At 37.8% G+C, this 23438-nt stretch overlaps 1 protein-coding gene across 10 annotated transcripts in view; it reads left to right on the forward strand.

Moving 5' to 3' along the window:
* TSC22D1 (TSC22 domain family member 1) overlaps window positions 1-23438 on the forward strand; it is a 95968-nt gene that overhangs the window by 17032 nt on the left and 55498 nt on the right. The window contains exons 2-5 of one of the 10 annotated variants that reach the window (XR_009962528.1): window positions 18611-18672; window positions 19276-19402; window positions 21286-21511; window positions 22412-22504. The exons of 3 other annotated variants lie outside the window; for them this stretch is intronic. Coding sequence is in view for 2 of the 7 variants with exons in the window: in XM_062607388.1 (XP_062463372.1) it covers window positions 18611-18672; window positions 19276-19402; window positions 20041-20056 (205 nt within the window). In the remaining 5 variants the exon portion in view is untranslated. Of the gene's footprint in view, window positions 1-18610; window positions 18673-19061; window positions 19408-20040; window positions 20072-21285; window positions 21512-22411; window positions 22672-23438 lie in introns of those variants that run through there. 6 more of the 10 variants (XR_009962529.1, XM_062607388.1, XR_009962532.1 and 3 more) reach the window with 6 other exon arrangements.

Genomic DNA, 23438 nt, shown 5'->3' on the forward strand with positions numbered 1-23438 from the left:
TAAACCTCAGAATGTGTCTTGCAGTATTCCTGCTTTAGCACTGTGTTGTTTGCATTTTTCATTTTTCTGGTTTGGCTTGGCATCTGCCATTCTTTGTCTAACAACTGTTGATGAATTGTAAATCCTTTGGTTCAGGAAAATGAGGCTGGCTGTTGGTGAGTGAGAAGCGGTGAAAGGGGGTAAGAAAAAGGATGGTAATGAGCGATTAAGTTTTTAACTAAGTTTGGGTGCTGCTAATTCCACTTGTCAGACTGTGGGAAGACCTCTGTATGTGTTATTTTCCCTTCTTTATTTTCCTGGAGAGTCAATCTTTCTTATCCAAAAGCCCTTTGTGTTTGAGGCTGGGTTTGCTTGCTTCTAGTGTTTGGTGACAGGAGGAAGTGGAGCCAATGTTAGGGCCAGTGGCTTTCCTTTTTTCTTACTTCACGCATATCTTCAAGTACTGCAAGTTGTCTTTTTCTGGTCACTTTTGCCTTCCTAAGGATTTTCCAATTATACCCGGTATTACTGTGGTGAATTAATATGTTTGAGTTTGGAATCTGTTGCCAGATGTGCCACAATGGTCATTTAGTTTGGTGTGGACAGCAGATACAAAGCCCAGAATGCCCATTTTGTAAATTAAATGAGTACTTTTAACTCGAGACTTTAAAAAACAAAAAGCTGCTGAGTTAAGGCCTGCTGTGTTGCTGGAGCCTTGCCGACAACATCTTAGAATTCAGTTGTGGTGTATTTTTTTATTTTTTAATTTTTTTTTATAAATGACTAAAGATGATCTACAGGGATTACAAGGAATTCAAAGTAATACCTAAATCAAGAAACAAATTTCTAAAACTGAATGGTAAACCTACATCAGACTTCCAATTGAAACAGTGACTCAGAAGGAGCCTAAAGCTGTCATAACACACCCACTTTTTTTGTACTTTAAATTATAAATGAGAACTAGTTCAGAACAAGATCTGGACCTTATATGCCCTCAAATAATTTGGGAACAGGAGGACATGAGTAAAATTGCCTTGGCTGATTTTAAAGCAGGTTTTGTCTATGGAACATATTGCCACAAGATCCTGTGGAGTCCTAGAAATTAGCAGCACTTAAATGTGTATGTGTGTGTGTATGGTTATGTAGGAAATTATACAGAATTATGATAGTACATGAAAAATTAAATGCCTTTTTTCTTCAGCTTTTGTGAGTACTTCTAGTTAAATCAGGGAAAGCAAGTGCATCTTTGAGCTAGATATGCTGTAGCTGCTGCTTTCACCTTTTTTCAGTGACTTGTAGAGTACTTGATGCTGGCAGCTGTTGAAGTGAGGATACTGCGCTGTACCTTCTTCTTCCAAACAGAAATCAACTACAGCTTAAGATTCTTTTTATATAACTTTACTGAAAATAGTATTGAAGTATGAAGGCATGAGAGGAGACTGAGTCAAATGGAAAAACAGGTACAGAAGGTGGCCATACATACCCTTGGGTGTTGCTTGTAGAAATGTGAATGATAGCAATTGATCCATGGCTGCTAAAAGCTAGCTGCAGTGCAGTGATGGGCCATAACTTTATGGAGTAGCAAAAGTTTAGAGGTTTTTGCATCTTTGAAGTAGGGAAAGGTGTAACAACTGCCCTACTCTAGCAAAGCACAGGTCAGAAATTAAGATGTCATGTAAGCAGAAACAGGGTATTTACAGTTTCATTAACAAAAAAAAAAAACAAACACTCGCAATTGTTAGTTTTCAGGAAGCTGTTCTCGTGCTTGAAAAATGTAATGGTCAGCACAGCAATGGCTGAAAACGGCATTTTTGATGCTACAGCACTGGCATTACAGTCCCATTGGCAAACATCCAGCAGGCCTGTAAAAGAAGAAAAATGCTTTAAATGTTAAACAAAGCTTCAAAAGGCAGCTTCTGATGGCTACACCCTCTAGAATTTGTAAATGGTATGCCTATTTAACAAGATATTGGAGAGTGAGCTAAAAGTCCCATCAAGACACACCAGATAGCAACAATTCTTATTGGCAGCACAAAATAATTATGTATAGGAACACATGTAGGGCAGCTAGTTGTGAAGAATAACTGAAGTTGTACAGAGTATAGTGGTAGCTGCACCAGTGAGGTAAAAAGAAATGAACTTCAACAGCTGACTTTTCCTCTTCTCCCTGCTTTGTATTTTCAAATGCTTGGTTGTATGTCAGGATATACTGTAGGCCTTTCTAGGTCAGTTCTTCATAACAACTAAATATATTTACATGTTTGTGATGGAATTGAAGTATGTTGTTTGTCCTTTTGCAGGATACTGCAGGTAGGAGGAGGAGGCAAAGCAGCTTTTTTGCCTGCTTCTGGCGAGAGTCCCCCCTGGTAGTTACATCTTGCCCCAGAGGAGGAGAGATGCCTTCTGTTGTGATATCCTCTCTTAGAATATCTGTGGATAACTCCATTAGCTCTTGCTAATGAATAAATAGGCAAGTAGCAAGCACTTAAAATTGCCATCTTCTCAATTTTACTGCTGCCTGCAAAGGACTTTGGATAAAAGATATAAAAGATTGAAATGCTTCCTGCGTTTCTCCTTCCAATTTTCAGGTAAATGCTGCTATTAAAGTTGCTCTGAATTGTCTTCACAGTAAAAAAACAAACAAAAACAAAACCCCAAAGAAACAAGCAACAAAAAAACCCAAATCCCCCACAAAAACCAAGCAAACAAAAACACCAGAAAGCAACCAACCAACCAACCAAAAAAAACGAGAACAGGATATTTTGGCTCAATTCATGTCTGTGTGAGTACATTTGCAAACAGGGCATTATTAGTTACTGTAAAGAGTGTTGCCAGGACTCCAAGGTCTGACATATTTTCAAAACACTCCCTCATCACAGTACATTAAGTAACACTGATGAGGAATTTCACTTTATGCTACTACTAAATTCTGGAGCATGTTTTTCAGGACTTTCAGATTTCTGCAGTTGGTGGTGTATCTGATGCTCTGCAGATCAGCAAGCACGTCGGAGGTCACTAAACCCTAAAGGAGACAAATAATCTACTTAGGGTATTTTTTCTGACTTTATTTAGAACGTCTGGTTTGTAATATATTGAAAATAGCTTATTTTGTATTTCTGTGTTAATCCATCCAGCAGCAGAATAAAATGTGCATATCTTGTGCAATCTACAAATAAGTGTTTTACTTAATGAGCTTTTCCTTATGGGAAGGACTTAAGTCAAAACCTGGAATAAGACAAGCCCCAGGTACCGTATCTGTCTGTTTCTCTCCTTTATCATGTGGCTGTTGGCTGAACATTAGTGCTGTATTTGATATACAGCAAATACAGGAATCCTATTTCAGAAGCTGGAGGAGTCTGCAGACTTTCCAGGGGTTATACTTGGTCTTTGGAGAGAATGTTTGATTAGATTTTAAAGCAGTGTGATGTGGATTATACAACAATAATGCAATTATGTTGCAGGTTAGGAGTGGAATGGGTAATAAATCAAATGCAGGAAGCCTGTTGATCTTGTTTTAAACATGAGAAGTTTGGCAAAGCTTACTCTTTTTAGTTCTTGAATTAATCACAGTTACTAAGGCCAATAAATTACTTTTAACATTTTCAAGCTATCAGATACAAACTGTCTCATATGTTCCCCATTGGCTGCAACATCAGGTGGTATTGGAGGGTATTATTATGCTTGGCTTAAAATACAAAATTAAAAAAAGAATGTAGTACACTCCAAGTCATTGCACAGCATGTCTAATGTGTAAGACCAGTTAGCGAATGTGGGTTTGCTTAGTGTTAGTGCCTTGGCATGAATTTCTATTTTTAATCCATTTTCTTGTCTGTAACCTGGTTTATGTAGTAAGTTCATCTAGACTTATCTTTCCTTTGCCTTGATGAAGCGTCTTGAATATGAGATTATAAACTGCTGTGTAACAGTAAAATAGAGTTAGCCAAGTGTTCTGTTTATACTTTACTACTATTCAGGAAACTTATTTCTTTCTCGTGCTAGATGTGTTTGAAATTTGCATCATGTTGTGTAGGTGATAGTGTAAAATGCTGTGTTCATGGGAACACAAAGGTGATGAATTAATTGTTCAGTTAGTTTTGAGTATCTTGCACTTCTCTGGGAATGGACACAACATTGTTGAAATTGGAATGAAATACCCGTAAAGGAATAAATGTTAGTGCCTGCCATGTGCCATATCGTCCTCATGTATATAAGAAGAGAACAGACATGAGTATCTTACATTCTTGGAGGATAAACTGTGTGCTAAAAATTGGGGAGGAGGATGCAATCACATGGAAAAACTACTTATGTGTAGCTTTACTCTTTAAGAAAATGTACCTGGCCCTCTCTAATATAACTTTATCTCTGTAAAGCATCCTATCAGAAAGGGGTCTGAAGAAGTTAGTGGCTTTATTGATCTGTGGAGGCTATTTTGCACTTGATCTGTATAATGATAAAGACAGTATATCGCTGAGCAATGCAGGACAGCAGGGCCTTTGAAGATCAGGACTAGAAGCTTAGCTGCAGGGGAAATTTCCTGCACTCATGAAGGTGGTTAAGTAGCCAAAATACAGGACAAAGAAGGGGTGCTGATAATCAAGACTAAAAGGAATATGATCCTATGAAAGAAATATTCTGGTGAGGAATGTTTATGAACAATTGTGGGTGAGGAGAGGCAGGTAGGAAAATAAAGCCAAATCCAGTGACTATAAATATATCTTCTTCCTCCAGATACTAGTGTGTAATAGTATGTATTGGTTTAGCCCTTTATTTTAAGATGCTGTATTTAGTATGTTCAAGTTTGTCTAATTAAGAATGTCAAGCTCCTTTTTCAGAAGCGTTTTGGACACTGTCATTGACTAGGGCTTTTTTGCTGATCTTCTAAGCATTAATATTGTCTTTTCCATATTTATGGTACTGTGCATGTAAGAATTCTATATGTATTGTGCTGCTTCCTGCATGCAACAGTATATGCCCATGATGAGCAATTCAACAGTGTAAGAGGCTAAACAGAACAACCCACGTAATTCTGTAGGACACTGGCTGCTGGGTTGGATAAGTTTATAAATCTAATTAGTCTAATAATGCCAGCAATTTTAATAGGTACCTTTTGTAAAACTGTTATGCAATCTGTGATGATTTCAGTGTGTTTGAAGAATGCAATATTGGTTAATAGGCTGTGGGGATGGATGGAATGGTATTGCTGCTGGATCAGGGCTTTAAGGTAAAGTGTTCCTGCTATGCTGCTTAGTTTTAAACAATTAATAAAAGGAGTTAAGTGTTAACTATTTTGCCTTTGAAAAGAATTGTCACTGCTGTTTATGTTTTGGAAATGATCATGCTTTTGTAATTAGGGGTTTGAGACTAATAGAAGACAGTGATGAAATGGATTGCCAAGCTTCTAGTACTGCTGAGTATTTAGATACTTTGGTTAATTGATGTGGCTTAAATACTTCTTAAAACTGTATACCAAAATGGTATCAAAGTTCTTTTAAGTAAAAAATGAATGATGTAAGCAGAGTGAAGATGAAGACAAAGCTCAGAGGAAGATATAAGGAAGCTAGAAGAGCTTGGTGCATAATTTTTACTGTGTAAATTGCTTTGAAATCAGTGACTCCTGATGTCAGTGCCCTTAAAAAAGCAAAAGAGAACAGGAACACTTGCATGTAATACAGATCTCTGGAAAATTCATTACTTATGTTAGTGATGACTTTTAAAATAGAAACTGCTAAAATTCAGAAGCCAGATACTAAATGGAAAAGTAGAAATTCAGGGATAGTGTTTACTGACAAATGTATTATTCATTGGAATTAGGATGAAATACAAGAATGTTTGCATTGTGTGAAGTTCATATGAAAAAGATGAACTGTTCTAAGGGCTGTAAACCTGATTCAAGATACTGTGTAATGCTGTTTTTCTATTTTGGCTTGGATTATCTGATCCCACATGTTTTTTAAGCTTTTCAGTTGCCACACAAAAGAACCTTACATTGCATTCCAACATCAAAACAAGCTCTTAAACGCTTTTGTTTGTGCTGATAGTTTTCATCCTCTGAAGGTTAATACAATGTTCAAATAATTAGCTGTGTAATAGCCTACTTAATTAAAAAAGTCCCAACACCTGAGGCTGTCCCAGCTGTGGAGGGCAATGGGCAAACAAATCTTTTCTTTAACTCTTTAATTGATACTTGATCATTCTTGTAATCCTAATTAGAACTAGGAAAAGGATTCTTAAAATATTTAGCATTTATGATGTTAAAGTTACTCTGTTCTGTATCTAGGCAGGATTAATTTCAAAGCCTTTGACAAATGGTTATTGTTTCTAGCTATTTGGAACCCGTTTCTCCGTGGAGGGAAAGGATGAGTGACGCGGCCAGGGAAGAATTTTGTGTTGGAATTTACTCCTAGTTGTCTAAAAATTCATTGAGATTTTGTACTGCAACTGCTTATTTATGATCTTTTTTTTCTCTGAATGGCTCTCTAAGGGAACATTAGCAAGAGAGGGAGAAATACGAATTGCCGTAGTTTGAGAGAGTTGACTGTATGAGTTCTTTGAGCATATCTTGCACCAGTGAATCTCCAAAATGGGAATCTGGATATCTTCCCCTTGAAAATTTTGATTTTTCGCAACTTTGACTTTTGTTTGAGTAGTTTCTGAAACTTTTTATATCCTTAAGGTTATCAATAATGTAGCTTTAGCTGAAAGCATACATGTACTTAAGAGTTTTTATTGAAGTCACTGGGATTATTCAGTGTCATGTTACATCTGCTGTTTGCAGTTTATTGTTTCCTTTATCATTAATGTGGCTATTAGTTTATAAAAACTAGAACATACATCTTTGCTTTAAAAATCTCCAAACCTTTGATGTTTAAAGCTTTATTCTATAATACATAATATAGAAATGCAGTATGAAATGCCCATGATAATTTCAAAATCTTTGTCCCAGTTTAAATGAATAACTGGTTTTAAAGGGTCCCAAGTGACTGTAGGAGGAGCATTTTTGTCTCCTTAATTCTACTTGTGGGGCTCAAGTTAATACAGCTCAACACTTAAAACTCAACCAACCTCATGCTAATATTCATGCTTGAAGAGGGTTAAATTATTTACTTTCTTGCTCTTTTGGTTTATTTAGTAGTCTTGGCATGGGATTTCTTCAAATGCAATGTGTCCCAATGCATCCTGATGAAATTCTCTTGAAGTCAATGAAAAAGTACCCCTGAATATCACTTGCTATCTTTTGCTCTTTCTGGAACTGGCTCTTTGAAGCTTCTGTTTCTGTTCACACTTTCCTTTTTCATGTCTCCTGGTGTTTCCTGGGTTAAGTCATACAGAAAGATAAAAGAAAATTCACACATTTTCTGTAGCTGTCTCTTGGCTTTTCTGTTTCAAAGCGAGTAGTTATAAATTAAATACAGTTATTGCACAGATTCAGGGCAGCATCACTTGGAGAAGAATTTGCCATCTTTGCTAAATGCTTTGCAGTCTTGAAACTAAACTTTTAAGTAAGGCAAGCTTTTTATGTGATACTCTAGTTTGTGTATAGATTTTTAGTTAGGAATCAATAACACTGTGCCTGTCAGTGAAGGTAAGGTATATTGCCTGGAAGAGGCTCTCAACAACTAGAGAAAGGTCTCCCCTAAACTGGGAAATACCAAATGGTGATGTGTAAACAGAAAAGTTTACTGATTTGTTTACAGGTGTCAGAATGATATGTTAAATATAGTTACATTAATGGCCTTGTGGCACACTGTGCTTCATTGAATACATGATAGTTCCTGTAAAGAAAAAGCCTGCTTTTCCAAAAATTAGTATAGAGGTCTCTTATATGCAGCTTCTCTTGCCCATAATGAAGTACCATTGCTACCTACCTCTTAAAAAATAAGTAGGAGGAGGGGAAGCTGGTCTGTTAATTCCTAGCCCCTTTTGCTTCTGAGTCTCAGAAGTTTCAGCATTGTATTCCATTTGTAGCTTGTTAGTTCTTCCTGCCAGCTTGCCCTGCTTTGAGCACTGGGGTTGGACTAGGTGGTCTCCAGAGATTCCTTACAACCTCAATTAGCTGGTGATTCTGGGAGAAACTCAATACACTTGTTCTTTTATGTTATATTATTTATGCAGCAAGGAAGCATGGGTTACTTGTTTAGTGATTCTGTTGTTTGGTTTTGGTTTTGTTTTAAGAAACGAACCTAAAATTGGGACCTTTGGCAAAACAGGAACTGAAGGTGGTGCTTCATTAAAACAAGAGATAACATTCTTCCTTCATTGCAGAGCTGAAACTGAAAACCTTAAACATCTTAGGCTGATATGCAGACTGTAAGCCTGACTTGTATTAGTCTTAAGCTTGCACTTAATGGTGTTCTAGAGAAGCAAGATTTAATTTGTTTCTGACACAAACCTGCATTTCTCTTTTTGATTCCTCCCTCCCCCTCATCCCACCAACATTTTTCAAGAAAATTAATGTAGATACTGCTGTGAATTTCAATGGCTGGCTTGTTTGTAACAGCTTGCTTCCTTCCTGATGTCCCTTTACCTTTCTCTGTTTGCTGTCTGCTTCTTTGTTTTCCTCCCTGACCTGTTAGTTCCCTTTATTTGAAAGCTTCAGGTGGGATGTTAAGAAAGGGGAAAAGAAAGGAGGTGAGGTGAATCCACTGTAGTATTTTATCTCTAAGCCCACAGTCCTGGCACTGTTTATTTTCCGTATTTATTGTAATGCGGTTTGACTTAAAAGTAGTGAGTTCTAGGAAGCTATGGATTTTGTGTACCATTTTTGATCTGAAGTGTTGTTATGACGAATATTTATTTCTTAATGAATTTCCAACACTAGTTTGAGAGAGCTTTCTGGAAGGTAATATTTCTAGAAAGGCCACAAGGAAACTTACTGTTTCTTCTGTGATATGTAACTAATGCTTGCCCATTTCACCCTTTATTGCCTTACAGCCATATCATGTCCCCTTTCATGGCTTAGAATCCACAGTGCAGACAGCAAAGCGGCCCTGAGCTTGACCCTTTGGGATTGAGGAATTTTGTATCATGAATTCTTTTTTTGTGAGGTTTCTAAGGAAAAAAGAAAGTCTTGGTTTTGTTCTTTTGTTCTGAATTCCTTTTCACTGGTGCTTGTGGAAGAAAGAAGGTTGAAGTAAGGATCTATAAAGCTTTCCAGAGTATTGCAGGAGAACGTGCTGACCTGTGTTGTCTGTTTGCCAGCTCTTCCCCATTGCTCTGGGCAGCATCCTAGAAGCTTCTGGACAGGCTCTGAAATTCCTTCTAGAGGAAGCAGCAGCTGGGCAGGTGTAGGTCATAACACAGGCGAGAAGCAGTCTGTTGGACTTGTCATATGTATCTTGGTAAGTCTTAAGGGATCACTAGTCCTAGCAAGGTACTTCAGTGCTATTGTTTCCGGATACTCTAGTACTGGAGACTTTCAGTTTATCACTTTCCCTTCTCCATTTTGTGTCTTCTGAACTAGTAGAGAATGTGGCCTGAGTGCATGATGGAGTGAAAATAACATGCTTAGGCTTCGGTTATACTAGTAATTCTGAACTTGTTAGGTTTTTCTGTGGTTTTACTTTGGCCAGTGAGCAGAGCAGGGAGGGTGTATCGGAGCTAAGAAAATGGAATGTGCTTTTGAATCCTTGTTCAGATCTGTTCAAACTATTTTTTTTTCCCCGTTTGTTGAGTTGATTTGAATGACTTTGGTAGATAGCTTGATGCAAAAGGAAGGTGACAGAATTGACAACTGCATGTTCCTCTTCAAGCACCCTGTCTTGAGCCTGATGGTTACTTTTTCATGAACTTCTGTGAAATTTTTTAAAAAAGCTGGGATTCTAAATATTAAGGGAGATAGGAGAGAGCAGGTATCTTGGTTTCCCATGATGCAGTTTTGGGATGTGTTATGCCTTGAGAAATTGCCAGTATTTCAAATGACATCCTGAATGTTATCTTGATGAAAATAAAAGCAAGTCCAAGGGTAAAGTCAGCATGAGAAGTAAACTGGTGATTGTAGCATCTTCATTAAATTACATTACAAATCACACTCAATTTTTTTTTGTTGTTTTTTTGTTGTTGTTGTTTTTTTTTCTGAAGTTGTGAACTATCTGAAAACTGTAGGGAGGTGCTTTTTTAGATACACAGGGTAGGAACTGGCAACAGCTCACCAAAACTGCTTAAAGAATTCTACTGCATTTCTGCTGCAGTCTTAGGTTGGTAACTCCCAAATTCTTCCTTTCAGTTAGCATTTTAGCTAAGGTTTTTTTATGCTGAATTTGTTCTAAGTGAGAATGCACTAGCTTTTATAAATGTGGTTTTCTTTCTATGGAAATATATTAGGTAAACCAAAAATTGGGTGATGCATAGTGAAGGGCACTTGTTCCTCCCCAGCCCCAGAAGATTGGGAAGAGACATTCCCTAACCCCCCCAGCCCCAGTGTAGTTCTCCTATATTCTTGACTCATCTGTTTAATTATATTTTATTGCAGCTTCATGTTCTAATAAAACCTATTTTAGTTTTTGTTGATTCTTTATTTCATGCTGTCTCTTGGATGGTATTTATTCCAGCACCAACTGATCTCACTTCATATTTTTCTAAAACATGCTTGTATTGGTGGTCTCAAAGGAAGAATGCTACTGAAACTCAGCCAAGGATACTTCAAACTGGGTACTCAAACCCATTTGCAGTTGGAGAACACTTTCAAAACATTTGTCCGTGCTTTGGTTGGTTAAAGAGAAAGGCATTTCTAAAATACTGGGTACTTAAAAACTGGGAACTTAATGTTCTTGTCCTGTAGTGCTGTCAATTAAAAGAAGTGTGGGGAAGAACAATTATATCTATTGCAAAATATCCTTGACAGGGCTTAATTTTTTTCTAAACGCTTGAGTGCCAGCTCTGATAGGTAATGTATGCATTGATCATCCAAAATGAAGGTGCATGTTCAGATTTCAAGTTCACATTGCATTGAAATTTGGAGCTGTGAATTCAGCTGATCATGCTCTTTGCAATACAGCACAAGTAAGAACTTATATTGGTTATAAGTTCTGAAGCCTGGAAGTTGTCTTTCTGAGAATCCTCCTACTTTGGTTATTTAAAACTTGATAATGTCATTTTTGCAAAATTTCCATTGTAAATTGTCATGCTTTTCATTTGCTCTAATGTGTGCCTCTGTGTTAGAAAAGCTTTGGTTTAGAATCTGTGATGTCTCTTAACTGTTTTGCACAGTGATGCCAAACATTTTGGTACTGTCTTAACAGCCTAAAGTAGTAAATGGAAGTAATAACAATGTTTTTCCAGCTTTGTGTGTTTAGAAGGATCCATTTTAGCAGCTCTTTTGCCAAGCATAGCCCTCACTGCTTTTAATAAATGTTCACACCAGTAGATGTTGTACAATCTTAGAATGGCTGTTAAATATTTAGCAAAAAAGATGTTGAACAAACTTGCATTTGAACGGTGTTTAAAACAAAACAAAACCCCATATAGGCTTGCGTCAGATCATGAAAGAAAAGCTGAACAGTACTTAAAAATAGCATGGCTGATGCAATAGTGAGGCTAATGTTGAAGCCTAAGCATTATACCCATAACATTGGCTCCAGTCCTGCTAGTGGCTTCATAAATGAAGTGAGTTAATGCTGCAAGAGCATTCAAGTCAGTGGAGTGAACTCCACTGAGTGGTTCTGCTATAGGGGAGTGTAGAATGTAGCAACCATAGAATCATTAGAATAGTTAGGGTTGGAACAGACCTTAAGATCATCTAGTTCCAACCCCCCTGCCACGGGCAGGGACACCTGGCACTAAATCATGTCACCCAAGGCTCCGTCCAACCTGGCCCTGAACACTGCCAGAGATGGAACATTCACAATTTCCTTCAGCAACCCATTCCAGTGCCTCACCACCTGCACAGTGAAGAATTTCTTCCTTCTAGCTAACCTGAACTTCCTCTGTTTCACTTTAAGCCCATCACCCCCAGAAGATTTGACTTTCAAGTCTGTTCCCCTCCACTGCCTGGGTATTTTTGTTTATTATTTAAGAAACAACCAAAGGGTTTTATGAGTACTGGATTTACCAAAAATATTTAAAAGGCGGGGGGGGGGAAGGACAGGACAAACGGATGGATGGCAACACGGGACGGGGTGACTGTGTGTGGCATTTCCAGGGATTTTAATCAGAAGTCTACCTGACTCTGGCAAGGCAGTTATGCTTTTCTTACTGCCATACTGCTCTTGCATTTACCCCCTGTAGTTGAAGTCCTTCTCGTATGTCTTTCCTCTGCCTTCCCTGCTGTAGTTCTCCTTTTGCTTTGTGTCTTTTTGGCTTGCTGGCTGCCTTCAAAAAAACAGGCTGGGCTGCTGTGCTCTCAACTTGAGGTGCGCTACCTGGATCTCTGGTTGTCATCCATCAAGATGAGTAATGTTGGGGCTGCCTCTTGTCCTTGCCATCCCTTGTATTGTGCTTGTGGTGGGAGAAATAGGACCATGCTCATCTACTCCATTGTTGTTACAACACTCACCTGTTCCTTGAGGATTTAAATTGAACAGTGGCTTCAGAAGTAGGTTTGTAGGGAGCATGCAGCAGAAATATTTAATTTGTCATCTTCTTTTAAAGACCTGAACAAAATTGAGCTAGAACTATGTGTAGTGGGCACTAATCTTGTAGAGCCTGAGCTGTATATCACTGCAAACCATTCAAGCATGATAAGTAGAAATTTGCAAGTTTATGGAGTTTAAACTGTGTATGTAAACTAAACTAGTAACTTTTAGTCATCTATCGAACAAAATGACAAATTCTAATAAGTCATGGAGGTGAGTATTGTTACAGTAGCTAAGAGCTGTCCTTTCCCGTAACATGCAGGTTTTTGTGTTTAATGTGGGTTACAATTCTGAAATGGATTAAGCTTGTGTGAATTTGGTTTTCTCATAGTAACCTTCGTTTCTCCCATTGCATTGTGTACTTTATGACTAGGTCATGTGGAGATGGATTACTGATGTCCTTGTCCGTAGTGTCATGTTTTTACTTCAGATTAATTTTGTTGACACTGTATATTTATGCTGCAAATGAACATGTAGTAGTACTTTAAACTTGCCTTAAGATTGATGGAAAACAGTGTAGTCAGATGATACTGACTTCTGTGATTGCTAGCTGCCAAGTAGACTTTTTTTTTTTTTACATTAACATTTAGGGCACTGCTTATAATAACCATTTCCTCTGATTTAAGTGGTAAAGAAGAGGGAAGGGATATGTGTGGTGTTAATGCATGCCGGGGAATTGCTGAGGAAAGAAGACATGAAGTGGTTGTGACAAGAATGTGAAGATTTACGTTTTGTCTCCTTTCCTCATAAAATACTTATGCTTTCTCAATAATGCCTTTTACCACTGTGTATGAAGCTGCAGTTAAAGATTCATCATATGTTTACACATTTTTTTTTAGTCTATACTCAGTATTATTTTGAGCTCTAGATACTGTGGAACTCAAAAATTTACATGGGCCAGTTAATGATTCACTTCCTTAGAGGTCAAGGTTATCATGGTTAAATGATTGGCTCTTTGAGAACAGTCTTGCGATGTATGTGCTCTTAACAGGTACTTAGGTAATTCCCCTGGAGTTGGAGTATATACTTCCCCATGTCCTCTTCCCTCCAGGGTTCTTTGTTCCCACTTTGGAGATAGGAAGCATCTTCCATATAGTTTTGTTAAATGCAGATGTTTCATTGCATGTTTTTGTAATAAACTGCAGTTAAGTACAAAAGCAAATTATTAGTTGACTGTAGTAATGAGAGAGTCCTGATATTTTTCATGCTTTTGGGTTTTCCTACTGCACCCCTTTTTTTGTCTGTGTATTTTAAATGTACAAGAAAGGAAAACAAATAATTAATGAAAATATCGAATTATAATATTAGATACATTGCTGGAAAAGGAAAATTTTGACCAGCATAAACTTGAATATGCTGTATTTCTGAAACCTGCATTCAATTCATATAGAGGGGAGAAATGTTTTGATGCTGTATTGCAGTGTGCCATAGTGTTCACCCAAGTACTTCCTATAGCTTCTCTCCAACAACTTGTAGTTGCCTATGCAAGTACCATTAGAATGCATTTTATTGGGTACCAGACATGATTCTGCTGTCATGCAGGCTGTTTAAATATATACATATGCTTTACTTTATAAAATAGAATGAAAGAACTTGACTGGTAAATGGTTATTCCCTGATGACTTGGAAAAAGAACATTAAAAGATTGGCCAGGCTAGGAAGAGTTGACTATTACAGTAAGTCACAACGCAGAGCATGAAGTTGGCAGTTCTGTCTGCAGAATTTTTCTGTTGGGCTGAAGAAATAAAAGAACAGAAAATTGCATGATGTTCACATGTGAAATTATATACATGAAGTAATAATATAATGCTTGTCTGGCAAAAAAGCAGGAGGAAAAAAAAAGTTATGCAGTAGTAAACTCTGGTCTAGTCTGCAAAATGCTTATGGGGATTTCAGTTATGGAGGTATTAAACTATGAATTAAGAATAATTTTAAACTTGGGGAAATAGCTATTAGAAAGAGTAACTACACTTAAATTCAAGCTTATTCTTTGTTGAATTCTATATAATGTAATTCTTAACTCTGTAGCCTCTAGAGAATGCATTTTGGATATATGCCAACCAGCAGTGAAGGACTTTTAGTTGATCAGGCATTTACATTGAAGTTTTCTTTGGCTGTATCATGCGTGCTCTGCTTTCCTTGTGCATTTCAGTAAACTGGAAGATGGAGTTTGACTTAAGAGTGTGTAAAGCAGTCTTGTAATGCAGGCTTTTTTAGCATGTAGAAGTAATGGCAGCACGGAATGCTTGTGAGGGTGGTTTTTTTTATATATTTCTTTAACCTTTTTTATTTGCAGCTAGAAAGCGATGTGGAAAATACGAGTTTGCATATAATATACAGCTGAAGCCTGAGAAACTTTAATGCAGAACACTCTTGCTTCTGCTGCAGTCTAATTTTAGAGTCTTGCCTTAAAAAGAAAATGTGAAGGAAAGAAAGGAGTGTTGCTGGTCTTTTATAGGGGAGCCAATCTGCCAAATTTGCAGGCAAAGCACTTTATTAAATATAACAACTGTTTTGAGGAAATACTGGCCTCTACGTTTTGGCACAGAACTCTGAGATCAGGTGACTAATTCTGTGCTATAAGGGAGTAGCGTCAAGAGTATCTCCAGTGTGCGTTACTATCAGACTTGCTTCAAATTAAACTGTGTGTGTTGTAGATACTAATCATATACAGAAGTGTTCAGTAGTGATTCAAATATTGTTTTTTTTCCAAGCGGGTTCATAGTATCTTGTATATTTGCCTGAGTTTGTGGGAAGCTCTATTTTATCTGGATTATGTTTATTTTTGTCAATAAAAGTCTTGACTCAAATGAAGGAAAGAGGGTCCTGTGAGGTTCAGTGTATGGTTAAACACTTTACAACCCACATCAGTCAGTGGGGTAAGTTTCTATTTTGGTATGGATGTTTGATGTCTTTTTCCCTGCTCTGGGTAACTTTGTAAAGCAGTAAGCCTAGGCTAGAAATAGAGCTTCACATGTTTGCATATGTATTTTTTTTTTATTTATTACGTAATACTGTTTGCTTTTTCTTGCATGCCACCTAAACCAAGTGCTAATATTTCAACAGATACAGAATGACAGTCAAACACTGCACGCTGGTGTACCTGTGAAGAGGTACTGCCAAAATTAATTGTGTCTTATCCAAAAGCTGCGAGTTCTGGCTGATCAGGTAGGTGTGAAGGTGCTTGCATGGTGAGAAGATATAGGGACAACTCCGTGCAAGCAGTTCTACCTAAGCAGAGCCAAATGATAGATTTCAAATGGCCTTCACATCACCTGACTTGTGAGAGTTTTTATAAAAAGACTTGTAGTGATCTTATTCCAAGTTGAATGACAGTTTTAATTTGATACTGTAAAATATGGCTGAATTTGAGGCACTAGTCCAGTAAGAAAAATCAAGTCAGGAAATCTTCAGAAAGCATGTAATTAACTAATGAACAACAGCATATTGTGTGGTGACAGCCACATGAGATAATCTGGAATACGTTTTTCCATGTACTGTTACCTTCTAGTAGGTTAAAATAAAAAAAGTAATTCTGATCTAAAGCATGATTCTTTTAAAACTTGAATCTGGATCCTGAGAGTCAGACTGTAAGTTGCAGAGGTATCATGGTTTGCTTGCACGTCATTTGCAGGTTTCAAGTCTGAATTAGTTTCTGTATCCACTGTCACTAGTTTGCGTTAAGACAAAAATAAGCTTTAGTTACATAGCACACTTTGTGGTGCTGGAAAGCTGACAGCTTGCAATAGCATTTGACATCCCTTTGTGTCTTGGTGGTAACAGTTACTAGAAAACTCAGTTCAGTTTTAGCTGTAGAGTTCTTATTACTACTGAAAACGAGGAAAGAATCAAGTCTTTTGGTCAGGTTGCATGCTAAATTTGTAAGTTCTAGAGTCAGGGAGTTCACTTAGCAAAAGAAATTGGTATTTGCTATGGAAAATAACGTATTAAGTGCTCAATTCTGAAATGCACATTTTGAGTACTTTCCAAAGCAGAACTTAAAACTGCTGACTTTAAAAAGGCAACCAATTTGCTTAGCTCTTATTTTCCAGTTATCCATGTTGCCCTTCATTAAAATTAATCTTATTAAGTAGATACAAGTAAAATACTGAGTAATATTAAATAGATATAAGTAAAATGAGTAATAATTGCATGAAACAGGCATTTTTACTGTATGAGTTCTCCAGAAAAGTCATTAAGGAGATGGTCAAGGGTCAAAACCTGCAGAAAAAAGCTTTGAGCTACTCTCAAATGAAAATGTAGTTTGGACCTTTATGTCACCCCTGCAAAATCCCCCAAATTACAGGCATCCAGTCTGGTGTGGCTGCTGAACAGTATGGCAGTCACTCCTCTTAACACTGTTTATGTGTGGTATCTCAGCTTCCAGGTTCTGCAGATAAACTGGTTGAAAGACCTTGACCAGAGAAGTGTAGGAATTATGTGAAGATTGAGAACTTGGTAAGAAAAATGATGCTTTAAAAAAAAAATTCAAAAAAAGTTTATGAAAGCTAATTACATGTAAATGCATGGCTTGCCTATTTAATTCAGTCATTAAGAGCCAAAAAGGAAAGTAAAGACACTACAGATTTTATGTAATTTCTTCAAGTAAGTTCAAGGTATACATAAATACTGTAACCTTTGCTATAGTAGACTTAAGGAGGAAAAAAGCAAACAAAAGCAAGCCATTCATATGATGTCTTAAAAACATTGACTTTTTTTAATAGAAAATATTTTTAAATACTAGCTTATGTACTCATTCAACTCTTAAGGTTGAATGAAGGTCTGTCTTTATGGCAGAATTGTATATTGGTGCCAGTAAAGTCTGTTAATGTGATTTAACATGTGGTTTAGTTAGGCCAGAAAAAGGTTTGCTCTCAACTGTACTTGGCACACAAAGCCAACAAGAAACAAAAAGCATGTTAACAAAGACATCCAGAAATATGCTTGTGATGTGAAGTTTTAAAAATGAAAGAATAATTATAACATTATTTAACAAATATACCCATATCTTAAATTTTATAAAATTGATGCATCTATTAATGGGAATTATTTTTACAAGGTAGTGTTTTTTATAATTAACATTCAGTTTCATACCCCATATGTTTTCCTGCTGTTGTGTATGTGCCAAGAAACACTGGCTGTGTTTCTCAAGTGTGCGTTTCTGTGACAGCTACATACAGTTTTGGAATTCTCTGTCATGCTGAGTTCAGAAAAGCCATAGCTGTTTATCACTCCTAGGAAAGGCCTTTCAGGAACTGGTACATATGCCAGTCTCGAGCAGGTATTGTCTGACACCTTGTCTGATAATCTAGACATGTGCCATGGCCCTTTCTGTTTTTTCATAGGCCTTTAAATAAGTTGAGCACAAAACATTCTGGAGAGGGGCCACATGCCAAGTCTGAAATTCAGAAAGATTCCTACCATTCTGTTTCTCTGCAAGTTTAGCTTTTAATGATGGGTTGTATGAAACTTACTCTTTTAACGTCAACACTTTGATCAATGCTTTTGATGCCTTTTCTGCATTTTGGGACTTGATAACATTATCTAGTGTAGCTGTTGAAATCATAGACATGAATGGTTTGGGTTGGAAGGGACCTTAAAGCTCATCCAGTTCCAACCCCCTGCCACAGGCAGGGGCACCTTCCACTGGACCAGGTTGCTCCAAGCCCCTTCCAGCCTGGCCTTGAACATTGCCAGGGATGGGGCAGCCACAGCTTCTCTGGGCAACCTGTGCCAGTGCCTCAACACCTTACCAGACAAGAAATTTTTTCTAATATGAAATGAATGCTCAATGACTTCTTCCCTGCTATCCTGTCAAGTCCTCTCTGCCCTTTCACTCCCCCTTCTCCCTGCTCCCCCCCCCCCCCCCCAAAAAAAAAAAAAAAAAAAGGAAGTTTTGGGAAACTAATATTTTTTTACAGTTTTGGTAGTGTGGAATTTCAAGTCAGCCTTACATCGCTCCTGTTGGTATTGTAATATGCCTGTCATGTTGGTGCTAGTTTGCAGGAAAAAGGTGCTTTACTAAAATTTGTTGTTCTTGTGATATTTATTTTGAATAACAGTTCAACTGAATGCTGGTGCATAGATCCTGCAGTGGGTTTGCAGCCTGCACATGTTTCGAGAGGTGTGACTACTGGCAGCAGGGCAACAGCTATTTAACCTAGAACCAGTTTTACTTTAGGAACTGCAAATATTCCATATTGCTGGTTGCATTTTAAAATAACTGCGTGATGCTTTAAATTTTCAGTTTGGGTTGAGAAACAGTTGCTCTACCTGCTGGTAACCTGAATCTGCTGTGGCAGGTTGCATGTGGTTTCCATGTTCTTTCACTTGGATCCTGCAGCTGTTGGAGCTGCAGTGTTAAAAATAAAAAAAATATTGTTGCTTATGTTCCATACTGCTTACCAATTACATAGATTCAGTATTTACTTATTTTGCTGATGGTGTTATGTAGAATTTACACTTGTTTAAACTTTCCTTTACTGGCTATTGAGCTTCTGCTTACTGATGCAGAAGAACAGGGATCAGTATTCTCACTGGCTTTTGAATTGGTGGTCATGAAACCTGCTATATAGAAAAAGAAGGCAGAAGAAAGCACTATAGGGAGTTTTCCTCCCAACACTTGGGTCACTGTGAAAATACATTGCAAAGATTCCTTTATTTGCCCGAAGGAGATGAGAACATCAATTATAGGATTCCTTACTGTCTTCTGTGTGTTCACAAATAGAGCTACCAGTGCCTTTCCTGACTTCATCTATAGCTGAAGATCATCAACATACATTGTTCTTGTGTCATCACAGCTGTAATTTCTACCTGCTCCAATTAGAAGAATCTCATCATAGCCTGCACTTGAGGTAAATCGGCAAACTCTACAATTCAGTGACTGAGAAGCTGTTGTATATTCAGCTCCTTGAGCTGGGCCAACATGCCATCTCAGTAGAGTGAATCATTTCTGCTGATTGATTGTGAGGCACCAAAAAGCTTCTCCTGTAAGAGGGATTTGAGTACTTTAGAAGGTCTATTCTAGACCGCTTCACTTTTCTAAAGATTTAAAAGAAAGGTAAAGGAGTATCTATTAGCATTACTCATCTCGGAATGCAGAAAAATGTAATTGTTTCAGCCTGAAATACATCTCTATGTAGGAATCAGGCTAGTATTTTTGATAGTTAAAACACAAAAATTACCAACCTCTTTCTTCAGAGTTCAAAACAACTCTTTTTAAGGGAAGAAAGATGTATGAAAGGATAAAAATTAGAAGTAAAGGGTTCTCTCTTGAAAAAGGAGCGATGCTATGATCTTGACGTAAGGGAAGGAATTTAAAACCACGTTATTCCTAACAGGATGTTTCAGATTGATCTTCCAGAAACTGTTTTGTTGTTCAGCTATTTCCATGAGGAAAACGACAATAGACAAAGACATTATGATTTTATTTTTTTTTCCTTGCAATTTGACATTGGATCTTTGTCTGTTCTACTGAACTGCTACATGGAAGGAATAAGACCAAATAACCTCTCATCTACACCCCAGAGACTTCAGTAGGTGATCTGGATACTTTTTCCAGTGAACAGGATCTTATCTTTGCCTGGTAAAAGAGGATTTCTCAAAGGCAGCCTTTGCTATTATAGATCATGGTCCTGGATCATGCTGCTTCATCTGGGGGGGTTGTTTTGCTCAGATACCTCAGATACTTTGTTTTGAGCTGGAAAAGAATATTGACTGGAAGTGTTAGCAGTATCTGTAGGCTTCAACATAATACCTGAAATGAAGCCTATAATGCTGTATATGGCATTGTAGTTATGAATTGTAAGTAACAAATGTTAGTCCATGAGATTCAAGATATTGCAAGTTATTTGATAAAAAGAATCCTCCATTCACATGGAATGTTAAGATGAAATGTGCTTTTAATTATACTCTCACTTTATGATAGTTCCTTAGCCACCAAGTACAGAGCAGTAGAAATTTACCTTGAACATGTTCTGTTTATTATATTTTCTCTTTTTATCTTTTATCCCCTACATTACTAGAAAAGGGGAATATAAAACATCATGCTGGAGACAGCTGTTGGCCAGGTACATTTAAATGTGTGTTGGTCAGTTAATTCTCCAAACAGGAAGATCTTCCTTCACAAAAACATGCATGTGGGGTGAGGAGACAGAACCTGACTCTTAGACCTTTCTTTAACTGTTGAAAGTTGATCTGAATCCAAAAGGCAGTGTTTCGTCAAATTGAAAGGTCTCATGTTGTTGAAAAGTCATGGAATTCCATTAAGACAAATAATCTTATTTCTATAAAATCTTGCTATTTAGAGCAAAACTTCTTACCTTAGATTGAAGCACTGTCACCATACGCAGTGTCCCCAGAGGAACCAAGAAGCGGAATATATTTCTGCATGCCCAAGCAGTTTCTTTGGAAGAAACTTGCTGATTTTTCTGTTTTAATTACTGTGGGATATCAGGTTCTGTCCTTGAAGGCTTTTTCTATCACCTGTTTGGGGAAAAAAAAAAGGAAGTTTTCCTACCTACTACTCTGACAGCAGAAATTAAAAAGAAAGAAATAGTTTAAAAGAAAGAATAGTTTAAAGAAAACTATTATTGCTGTGGTTTTAATGACAATCTAGCTTTTTTCCTCCCAAATGTCTCCTTTTATTATTTGAACCACAAGGAAGGAAAGTTGTTTTTGAGGAGGCAAATGCTGGTAATTAAAGGACATGCAAGATACCCAAGACTGTATTGTTTAGGTGTGTGCTCTAAAGGAGAGGATGAAGAAACCCCATCAAAATTGCCCCTAAATGAATTGAGTGAAATTGCATAATGAGGAACATACCTTTTTGGTTAACTACTGGATCATACTCTAACTGGTGTCTTCAGAGCAATGAAGGCAAAATGATAGTGCCTCATATGATGCATACACCTCAACAGCTACCCTACATGCAAACACTGGCCACTGCTGCTGTTGTGCATAAGGTATTGTAATAGGTAATAATAAGTAAACACATACATGAGAGGCTATGCGTATAATTGTGTTTTGGGTCCAGTGACTTGTAGCTCTTTTTTGTTGCATGTTGGCTCTATGCTACTGATAAAATTTCACATGAATCTATCAGCTTTTGGGATCTGTGAAGAAAATTTCAGCTCTTGGGCATTATATTTTCATTGTTCAGGTAATGACAATTAACTACTAGGATGATCTAGAAAAATGAGGAATATTCCAGAAACTTGATCCAGGAACTTGGGTAGGTTCTTAACTTCCACAGCAATGATAATGTGCCTAGGTTAGGTCAGAGTTGTCACAAGAGCATTAAACTGCTGTTGGTGTTTAATCAATCTGATTTTTTGACTAGAGTAGAAGACCTGAAATTGGAGTAAGGCCTTTACAGAAGAGTTGGGGGTGGGATTAGGAAGTCATTGGTAAGGGAAACATTCAGGTAAGTATGATCATTTCTTCTTAAGGAGATTATGGGGAGAAGTTCACTGCATTCCAATAGATGCCATTTTTAATTCACTTGAGAGGAAGTGAACAGAGGAGAGATTTGAAATTTTTTTTTTTTTTAAAGAAATGAGCACTTAATTCCCCTCCCCACCTACATCTACTTGTAACAAACAGAGAACTTTCTGGACAAAACATCTTAATGATTGCTCTCATCTATTGGTAGATGTCTTAAAAGTCTTGAAAGTTCACAGCTCAACACTTTGTTGTTTGTTTTTTTTGGCATCAAAGCATGAAACAACTGCATGTCTAGTACTCATCTCTTGTCATCCTCCCCTATTGCAGTGACTATGTGTGTGTCTCTGTGTGGCAGGAAATGAGGGAATACAGATCACTATTCAAGAAGTTACCAACTAGCACTTTTCCTTCCCCTCCAGTCTTTCTGCCTCCCTATCCTGGAAGTATGGAGTCCCTGCCTCAGCCTACGGCTTCATTCTTTTTCCAGCTGCCCACAAAAGTAAAGAACCAGTGTGAGAGTTTGAAGAAAGAATCCACTCAGAGGACTGAGTCTCAAGCAAAAGCTCCAGGTTGCAGACTCAGAAAGAAACTTCCTTTGGGGAAGGATCTGCTTCCAGGATTTGCTCGTCTCTTTTTCCTTGGGCAAACAGAGTTCTTGAAGCAAACAACAGGGTTGCAGGTAGGTAGGGCCCCTTTGAACCACCATCCACTCAGGTGTGAAGGATGGACTTTACGCTGTTTCTCTATGCTTTTTTTTCCTGTTTATGTTGTCTTCCACTTCTCTAGGCTGAGAGAGGGAAAGAGTATGAGCAGTTTAATGAGAAAACGTGGGGGAGAGAGAGGAGAAAAACATATCCTGAGCACATGGAAAGAATGCTTTTTATGCCTCTGTATAAGCTTCCTGTCTGTGGGTCATATTTGTACTTCAGTTCTTTGAAGGACTAATGACATCTTTGGCCCTTTTCTAGACAGGAAACAAAGTCAAGAGCAGAAAATGGTGGCTGGGGCCAAGGTAAGGCCAGTGGTTGTACATGGCCCTTAGCCACACAGGTTTCATCTCCTCCCTGTCTCTTCACACCAGTGCTAGGTTTGAATGTGCAAAAAGGTGGAGGCTGCCAAATGGGTTTGAAATCCAACTTGATTCCCAGCACTGCAAAAGTTCCCCAGTTCTAAACATGTTAAATATGTTCTTGCTTCAGTGGAGCCTGTGGCTGGTGGGTTAAGTCCTGTTTCTTTGTCCATATGAATAGACTGAAACACCCTGATTAAAGGGGATGTGCTGCTAACCCACATGATCAGCAATCCCTCTGGCCCAATCCCCCTCAGAGAAGGGGAATCAGTAGAATCAGCTCAGGTAAATTCTGCCTTTCTTGCTTCATTGCTGTGCAGAGCAACAGCCTCTTCCTTGCAAACATTGGTAGCCTGCAGTCAGAGCTTTCTTTCTCC

The sequence above is a fragment of the Pezoporus occidentalis genome, unplaced genomic scaffold (genome assembly GCF_034315485.1).
Source record: "Pezoporus occidentalis ecotype Australia unplaced genomic scaffold, CSIRO_AGI_Poc_V1 ctg122, whole genome shotgun sequence".
NCBI lineage: Eukaryota > Metazoa > Chordata > Aves > Psittaciformes > Psittacidae > Pezoporus > Pezoporus occidentalis.